This window comes from Sinocyclocheilus rhinocerous, unplaced genomic scaffold, assembly GCF_001515625.1.
Source record: "Sinocyclocheilus rhinocerous isolate Xijiao unplaced genomic scaffold, SAMN03320098_v1.1 scaffold4541, whole genome shotgun sequence".
NCBI lineage: Eukaryota > Metazoa > Chordata > Actinopteri > Cypriniformes > Cyprinidae > Sinocyclocheilus > Sinocyclocheilus rhinocerous.
This window is the reverse complement of record NW_015628405.1, coordinates 92,504-102,717: the sequence shown is the minus strand read 5'-3', so window position 1 is coordinate 102,717 and position 10,214 is coordinate 92,504. Positions and strand designations below refer to the sequence as shown.

The 10,214-nt window shown below is 36.0% G+C and overlaps 1 protein-coding gene across 1 annotated transcript in view; it reads right to left on the bottom strand.

Moving 5' to 3' along the window:
* LOC107737810 (cadherin-12-like) overlaps window positions 1–10,214 on the bottom strand; it is a gene marked incomplete at its 3' end in the record, with an annotated part of 23,534 nt that overhangs the window by 11,502 nt on the left and 1,818 nt on the right. The window contains exon 2 of the mRNA XM_016549432.1: window positions 1,715–2,105. Within this exon, the coding sequence (XP_016404918.1) occupies window positions 1,715–2,065 (351 nt within the window). The remainder of the gene's footprint in view (window positions 1–1,714; window positions 2,106–10,214) is intronic.

Sequence of the window (10,214 nt, the reverse complement as noted above, 5' to 3'; positions counted from 1 at the left end):
ACTCAAACCGGCCTCCGCTCACTCTAGGCCGCCGGCCGCCGCTCACTCAAGCCCGCCGCCCTCTCCGCTTACTCTAGGCCTCCGGCCTCCGCTCACTCTAGCCCACCATGTGTTTCGTTCTGAAAGCGGCTTTTCAGACCGATGAGCTTTGTAAAAAGCTACACGTTTCAGAAAGGCTGGGCATAGAGGAGAAACAATAATGTACAGTATGTGGAAAATAATGTGTATTTTGAACCTTAAACTGCATAAACACATGTCATTACACCAAATACACAAAATAATGTTATTTTTAGCAACATCATATGACCCCTTTAAGCTACAAGCTACAGTTTGAAAGTAGCTTTCCCAACACTGCACTGCCATATGGCTAGTTCATCAGTGTGAATATGCAAATTCATCCCACCTTATTATATGGATCTATATCTTTAGTAAATGTAAAATGATAAAATAACAGTGATGATAAAATGTCAACAACAGTTAACAACTACACTTTAAAAGCAGCTTGCTCATTTGATGCCAACATGAGCATCATCCATGCAATTCATAAGTAGCCTGTAAGCCTAATTTTTCCAGTGACCTGAGTTAAAGGAGGTTATAGTCAACAAACACTATTTATAGTAACAGGCTAACATATCCGTTTGTAATTAAAGCTTTATTAGCTCTTGCTACTGCTGTTCTCTGGGTTACATAAATCAGAGGTTACAGGCAAGGCTCTACAATGTAATTTGACTGATCTTGAGAGAAAAAGACTGAGTTGTTTTTCAATGTGTAGATGTGGCATGTGGTTGAGAACATGCCCGTGACAAGCCCCTGTCTCCCAATGTGCATCTGCACAGACAGCACTCAGTTAGGCCACACTGATTGCACTGGCATTGACTGCAAACTATTCAATTTAGCCCTGATCCCATTTAAGCTTAAGGTGCTCAATCCAAACCTCCTTTGTAGAGGACCTTGATATTGAATTTTCAGCCTGGGATACAATATTGAACCCTTTTAACCTTCTTCCTTTCCTGTGAATACTAATTTAATGGTTTCAGGTTATAACATCCACATTTTTATGTTTGACATGTAACAGTTTTGGTGGATCAGAACATGTCCCACAGACAGAAAGATGATGGTGTGAGTCCACTGACGTCAGATGTCATTTTGTTTGGTTTGTGCAAAGTCAGTTTTCCAAAGTCAAACTAAAGCCGGGCGCACACTGTGCAATTTATAATAGTCCTGTTCAATTGTTGCTTGACAGATTGTACGAACATGATCCTCATGTCACACTGTAGGATCTCAGCTTTCATTAATGTCAGACTGTACGACAGTCAAGACACTTTAAAAACAGACCCATGCAAGAAAAATCAACCCTTGACACGTTTGGTGAGCTGCATTACACACAGGAATGAAATGGTGGCTAATGGTGCGTGTCCACTGGCGCAGAGCAAAGCGAACATTCTTCATTATTATATTTTTATCTTGTTATATGTAACCACTTCTTGCAGTCTCCATTGCAACATCTGGTTGCTCAACTCATGAACCATGTTATGTGGTACGTAGAATATTTAGTTTTAAGCAACTCAGAGCTTGTCATGAACAAAGAAGGGAAGATGAAAGAATAACCACAAGCTCTAGTTCAAGCCGTTGCACACACCAACAGTTTTGTTCCCAATCTATTCTCAATACCTCTGACCCTAAACATCAGCTCTGAGAATCAATATCATCTTACCTTTCCAACATACTGCGGATCAGATCCCATGTATTCCTCCAGAACAAAGAACTGGTTCCACACCCATCCTCGCTTGACTCTGTGAACTCCCATCATGCCGTGTTTCCTATGTGCCATCATGTTCCTGTACTGCTCCTTCCCCATCCTGCTCTGGGATGAAGAGTGGAGGGGAGAAACGAAGCTTTTGTCTAAGAGGCACCAGAGGAACAGCAGCAGGCAGTTCCCCATGAGCATTGGAACAACCTTTAGGTGCAAAGATGGACACAGGTGACTTTTATGGTGACAGCAAAGGAGCAATGAATCCAGTATGAAGAACTCCACAAAGCCTCGGCGACACGGAACAACTAACATCCATGGAATTCCTGGGGTGCTTAAAATTTTAGTGAACCACCTGCAGGAGAAAAGAAGTAATGGCACTTAAAAATCAATGAGATTATGAGGATTTGCAGAGGTGTCTGTGTATCATGTTGGCATGCAATGAAAGCAGAAGACAACCACGCTGTCTATGTTTTCATCTTTGCAGAGTAAATCTTTGTCTGTTCAGCTATAATGTAATCTCACTTGAAGGGCTTTACAAATACTGAGCTAACTCAAGTTCGTTTAGCACATTTAGCACTGGGAGGTTTGAGAAACAAGCATGTAAAAAAGACTGCAAGAACAAGGCAGTTTGGCAAGAGTTGAACAACTGTTGGCAGACCACCAGTGTATGGTGGATGTGCAACTCTGTGCTCGTTTTCAGTCAATTAGTCTTGAAAATGAGGTGGTCCCAATTGAATAAGAAGGTTGTTTCTGACCTAGCAACAAAGGTGGTATGTCACAGGAAGCAAAAGCCAGTCCAGATGCTTAGTGTCACAAATCAGACAACTTTCCTCTTAATTACCCTCTAAATGGAGAGAACCTGAACAATTAGGTTCAAGAGAACTATCGATCACTGTTGTACCGATTGTTATGAGAATTATGGTGGTATATCAACCAAAAACTTTAAAATTTTGACTGTGTAGCAGATGGAAATATTTTATGTTAATTAATATAATATTATGACTGGAGGTAAGTAATGAAGCCATGTTAGGCAAATACTTTGACAATCTTCTTTAAACAATATAGAATATTCCCAACTGGTTCTAAAGTGACTGGGTTATGGTTAATGTGTTAAAATCAGTGAATCAGTAAGAGGCTGGAGTACAAGTAACAAAGCTTATTTATTGCTGTAATATAAATACACAATAGAATCATTCACAAAAATAAGGTACACAAGACACATGTGAGACAGAATATGTATATATATATATATATAAATCACTGGTTTACATACAATATAAATCTTATATAAGGGTTATGGGAAATGATACAACACTTCTACCGCCACACGCTTAAAATAAAGCCACAAGTAAATGCTGGTTTTTACTTGCTCTTTCTGCAGGTTATTACACTAGTAGTTGCATTACACTAGTAGACAGCGACAAGTAAACCTCTTTACAAGTCAATTAGTTGCTCTAGAGATTAATTCAAAAACATTTAATTTATACATAAATGAAATGACTGACAAATTAGTCATTCAATCATTCCCTCAAACACTGATTCATTTAGGAATTAAACAAGTGACTAGTTACATTTGGGAATAGCATACTACCATATTAGGCTTACCATTTCTGGAATATTTAGATAAGCCTACAATATAAATACTATATATTATGCTATATGCAATTTTGAACACAGCAACTGTCTTTATGTAAATCTTTAAACCATCACCTCAACCACTTCTTTCAAAAACGTGAATTAATTTAGGGCCAAAAGACATTAATATCATTATGAGTGAGTCATTGAATCATTTGCTCATCTGATTCATTCAAAACACTAATTAATTTAGAATTCCACTGCTGTGTTGCTCCAACGTGATCTCATGATAATTTGTATGTATTTTACGTAAAATGTGGTACTATAAAACGTACATTTACTTACGTTTTTACAGGCACTAAAACGTACAATACTGACGTATTTTCAGCATCTAAACGTACAAATACAAGGGGTCTAAAAATCTAAATCGCTTATTGATAAAATGATAAAAATGCATTGATATGAATATCTTGATATAAAAGATACGTAAATATTTTTACGTTTTTTAGATAAAAATACGTAGCGATTTGTACGTTTTAAACGTTGAAATACGTCTAAATTGTACGTTTTAGCATTAATAAAAACATACAAAAGTGTACGTTTTGTGCTTGCAAATGTTACGTATTAATACCTACGTATAAACATGAGACCAGGCTGGTTGCTCGGAGCAATGGTTAGTTCTGCTGTGACAATATTGTGTCTAAAATTCTATTTTCTCAATATAAAGTTCTTGATTATTCAGATGTTGTATAAAAGCAATATTACTTAAATGGGGAATCATCCTCTGGCATTATTATGAATGTACATATGCTAAATATTATCTAGTGTACATAGAAAAAGTCTTAGATCTTTGAGTTCAGCTCATGAAAAATGGGGGCAAAAACAAAAGTGTTGCGTTTATAATTTTGTTCCGTGTAGTAAGTATAATAAGTCATATGTTCATTAAATTAATTAATTGATTAGACTCTTCTTTATATTAGTAAAGCAATATGTGGACTGTAAAGATAATGATTAGTTTGCCAAATTCAGATCAGTAGGACACAGTCAAACAAAACAAATTTTAAAGAAGCACACTGCAGTGATTTCACAACGCTGGCAAGGGAAGGACGAAATAAAACAATATTTTCCCACATTCCCACAGGACTAATTTCCTCCAGCCCTCTCTAAACCTTATGTCATACCTGATATAGTACATGCTGTGCCCCAACTTACTGCAATATATTGGTTTAATATTTCTACAACATGCACGAAAATGACAGCATGGGGCATGAAGTATGTTTTAGTTACAAGTGATTTTATGCTGCAACATGCAAAAAAATCCATGTAGATAAAGAGGACAGGACAACAAATGGTATGAGCTAGTGTAACATCAACTGCCAGACAGACCACCAAGCAGAGCAAATGATTGCAATACGAATCCCTGGAGACCTCTTGTGTGCCATAGTAGTGAGATGTGGTTGGCAGGACATTGTGTCTCTGTAGCGATATTATTATTCCCCATGGAGAAAGCTCAGCAATTGTCTCAACACTTAACAAGCCCAAAGACCTCAAGTGCAGTGTGACCAGAAAGAGCACTTTCGGTGTCTGTCCAAAGGTCATCACACATTAAAACTATGCCCTCATTATTTTGCACTTTTCTTTTTTTTTGCTTGTTGACTATGAGAGTTTACTGCCAGTCTGTGGTAAATGAATTAACTGGTGTATTCAGGCTGACGTGATGTAAGGTGATGTGAGTGAACTTTACTCTCTGGGTCTGTTGCTGAATAAACATGAGACTTTCTAGCATGCACAGAAAGTTACACTGTCATATCATGTTAGAAAGAGAGGGCTGTTAAGCAGAGGCTGAGAACTCACAACCATAGTAGAGACACACAACCAAGTGATGTCTCAGAAGAAGGAAACACCCACTTTTATATCACCACTGAAAGTGGTAAATTATATGAACTGATACTCTTAAATATGTTCGCAGTACTGTGTTACAAACCTAACAGCAGTATGTCTGGGTTATTCAGTGCAGAGAACAATATGCAAATTAGGCAAATCATATAATTAAATCTTAAAACTTCATTCAACAATGTAAAGTTGAGAGTTCCCCTGTGATTATAAGTTATTCCAATTACCAATCATGTTAGCTCCGTAAAGCTCATCCAATTGAAAGCCTATCAAGTTTAGACACATGGATTAGGCTGCACTATAGCGAGAGGATAGCCTGTGTTAGCATTTGAACTTAAGCATTGGATGAGTGTGTATGACTATACAGACTCATTGTGCAGGTTACAATACACCTGTAGTCCATTCATTCAACGGATTCGTTCATTCACTCAACCGACCGCTCAAAACAGTTTATTCTAGAACGACACTCTTGAATCATCACCCAACTGATTTGTTTAACACACTGATTCATTCAGGAAATAATCAATCTGTATGTTTATTGATTCTGAACTGAACGAAACACAAGTTGTGTGCCAAATGACGCACTATACTTGCACTTACAGGCCTACTATGCATTATATACCCCTGTCTGTGTATGAACATTAAAAGGTTATTTTGTCATAAAATCAGAGTCTGACAGCACATTTTCTTTTGGAATTATCAGTGTGAACACACAACTCACACTATTTATACTAAAGTGGCATAGAATAGTGTATTAAGCTGGTGAATTGGACACAACTGCCACTATGCTGTGCTGCTTTGATACACAATGCAGTAATTTGATTGCACTTTATTTGGAAATATTTTTGTTAAGGTTAAGGAAACTAAATGGAACAAAGGATCTGGCAGCTCTAGAAATGCCATTTCTTGTTTACTGAACTGTTGTAAAAAGCAAATCTTATTGGTTTGAATATCAACACGGCATCGTTTTGCAATTTCTTATTTACAAGACAGGAGAATACTTTGTAAATGGTAAACTAACTTTTTAAATGTTAAACTACAATGTAATTTTGTGGCAAAAACATGGAAATAATTTGCCTTTTTTAATCCTATTGTTTAATATATTTATTTGCTCGGTCATTGTCTTTGCGGTTTTGGGTTATCTTCCTGTTGTATAAGGACCTTTGAAATTAATGAAATAATTTAGCGAAGTGAGATGGACATGTCGACACTATGGACACTATGTCGAAGCAGAATGTCCGATGACCACATGGAGCAAGTCCTCTTCAGTGCATCTGTTAGTTTACCATCTGTTAAACTAACTCAAGAATAACAGACATTAGTCAGGGTAGACAGCATATTGCACTGTGGTGATTTTCATGTTGCTTAACTGATTCATTCTTTAATAATTGGATGCCAAAGTCTTGACCAATGCTATTTACCTCGCTATACAGACATATTTTTAAAATTCATAAAAAAGATAAAATCAAATTGTTTTCTGCAAACTCCACCAGATTCTTGTTCTACACGTCCCCAAGAACCACTGTGGTGATTTTCACGTTGCTTAACTGTTTCATTCTTTACTATACCATTCTCTATTCTCTGAAGTGCAGATGGCGTGACCGCAGTGATCTGTTGGCGCTTCAGTTTTGTGTTTGTGTAAAGGTACAGTGACGCCTTTACCCACTATACATGTCAAAGTACATATAAAGACCTCTCTTTGTTGATCTGAGCTGTTTTGTTTCAGTTTCAAGACTGAAACTGATTGTTGCTCATAAGTGATAACTGATAAGTTGCCTCATGTATAGGGTTGCCAACTTTAGGAAAGGAAAATAGGGGACAATTGTGATTATTTATAGGAAAATAAGGTACAGAATAAAGTAACACTAAAATATTTTGCTGCATACATGGCTATGGCATTACATTTGAAAGCATAACTGAAAGTCTGAAAGGTTAGTCAATAAAGTATTAAAAAAAAACACCCAATTACCATGCAACCATAATGCATTTTTTTTTTTAATTAAAGAGAACTTAGAGACTCAGAGTGTGGGCTGCTTTTAGTGCTTGAATTTGTGCTTCAATAATGAGGTCTAAGTTTAAGAATACACTAATTACAATTTTTAAAATGTGCCTTTTTCCTTCTCTTTTTAACAACATTAACTTACAATAGTGAAAGATGTCTTCTCTCAGGTAGATTGCATGTTTTCCTGCCTTGCTGGATGTTGGGCTCATAATCAATAATCACGTTGTTTGCATTCGCCCAAACTGATCTGGCAAAATTATACGGAACGGTTGGCAACCTTACTCATGCCCTTACTTATGCCCTTGGCCAACTGTAGCCCCTCAGAGAAAACATTCAAATCCCTTTTTCATTTGTGCTCAACAAGAGGGCATGGCAGAAACAACACGTTAACCCAGCAAAACCTAGAAGTGTACTTCACAGGGCCAAGTCTTTTGATCCTCAGGGCATTTTGAAAATAGATGCGTGGGTCTGCATGCAAGTTGTGCATTTCGTGACTTTTGAGCACATGGGTTTCTGAACTCTGTGTTTCTTTGCTAATATTACTGTATGTACGTCTGCCCTCTTATGCTCTACTGCTCCATTTCTTGCATGAATGGTCGTCATATTTAGAGGATGCATTAACATTTGCCCATCTTAAGAATGAGAAAAGTGATTCCTGTGATGGCAAATCTGAATTCACTCAATTACTCTTGTGTCACATTATCCTTCAGAAGTCATTTTAATATGCTGATTTGGTGCTCAAGTAACATTTCTTATTGTTATCAGTGCTGACAACCAGTTTTTGCTGCTTTATATATTTGTGGAAATTATGATACACTACAATTCAAAATGATTAGAATGATTTCTGAAAGAGTGTGCTATTTTAGACTGTAATACATGTTCACGATATTACTATTTTTTACTGTATTTTACTGTATTTTTTTTTTATGTTCAGATAAATGCAGCTTTGTTGAGCATAAGAGACTTTAACTTTTAAAAACAGAAATGTTTAATTATTCCAAACGTTTTGAGTGGTGTCTGTGTGTGTATATATATATATATATATATATAAAGCACAAAAACATAGTCTTATGTATGTCACACATGACATTATATTAGCATGATTAATTAGTGAATGGTCTGATGAGGTGTGATTTATTACAAAATAGAGTTTTGACCAAACACTGCCCCACTTTATAGAAACAGACACCTGCATTGTAGGCTACTCTCACAGGAAACAGTCCTCATCCTCCGCAAAATGCGCTGCACACATCTGAATATTTGGGTTGAACTGTTCTGGAACAGTGTTGTAAAAATGAGCCGTTTTAGGAGGGTGTGGTTGACTCTTAACTTTTATAAAGAATATCTCTTTGGATTTGAGACTTTAGTCTTTGCAACTTTACAGATCTTCTTTATGCACCAAGAGCTTGTAACACTCGCATCCCCTTTAATTGTGCCTGTCATCTATTCATAACGGCCATCCTATTTAGAAATACGTTTTTGTGAATATCACAATATAAATTTAAAAAAATGAAGAAGAAAAATATATATACACACACACACTGGAAATACTACGTTTCCCATAAAAAAATGCTTCTCACTGCTCTTTATTTTTTCTCTCTGATATCATGTGCTGCCCAAAAGAGTGTATGTTTTCCTCCTCAAGGCTGAATGATTTTCAGCACCCACACTCAATTATACAATTATTATAACAATTATTTTAATTTAACTGAGCTTCTAGCTGCTGCAGTGTTTGGATAATCATTTATGTGATTCTATACAGTATTTTTTGTTTGTTTATTTATTGTTTTGCAGTAGATGAAAGCATTTTTCCCCCTCTGTGTCGCTGTACACAAAGATGTGTAGACCTATATGTTGTCCTTCTTAATCTAAATCTTGAAAGGGAATTTACATGAAGTGAATAACTTCAAAGCTGTTCACACATAATGTGACTTTCATACAGCTACAGAAGGCATGTGGTGTACAGATACATACAAACTAATTTTATTTGATATATATATTTATTTAATATACTGTATATATATATTATAATTAGAAAAATAACCTGAATTTCATCATGTCTAAGTATTTGGTATTCTCCTCTTTTGCTTTACTGACAGCATAATTTGAGCTGCATGGACACCACGAGTTTGTGTCAAACCTGATGATCATGTTTTCCAGACAGATTTGAGATGATCCAAAGAGCATCAAAAAGCTTCAATGGAACTTCAACATCTGTACTGTCTGTACAAAGGGGTTCACAAGATCAATATCACAAATTTGCCTTTTTCATTTTTAATATTCAGGTTTAAATTAAATTCTGAATCTCTGATTTTTTATGTGGTCATCAAATTCAGGAACACACACAAAACTATGATGTCTACATGTGTAGTTGTGGTAACTAAATTGCAATTAAAAGTACAAAATATTATATAAATTTGGCTTTTGCTTGTTGTTTCACCAGATCAATTTCTGCCACATACACGACACTATGTGTGTGTTTTTAAATAAAGTGCTTGTTCTTATAACCTGGTTCTGATTCAGATTGATTTGAGCATTAATTCCCTCATGGTGTTGGAGAGCAGACGTACATGGCCCTTCAAAGCTATTTGTTTCATATACACCATGTACCGTGTCATGATTATTTCTTATTCTGTTGTGTTCGGAACAGTAGAGTGATTTATTATACCTTGAGTTTCATAGCCGATATCGAATTTCGACCAATATTCAGCAACAGTGGAGTGGTTTAGCTAGTTTACGTACTTAGTTAAAGGGATAGTTCACACACACACACACACACACACAATTTACTCACCATCATGTCATTCAAAACGGTTTATTTTGGGGTGAACTATCCCTTTACGACTTAAACAAAAGAAAGAAATGTACATATTGAATTCTTCAATTATTTATGTATTGCATGTACAAATCTATTCTTGTGTCTATGAAAGATGCCATTTAAAATAATTAAAATAAAATATTGTAAATTATAAGCTATTACAAGAAAAAAAA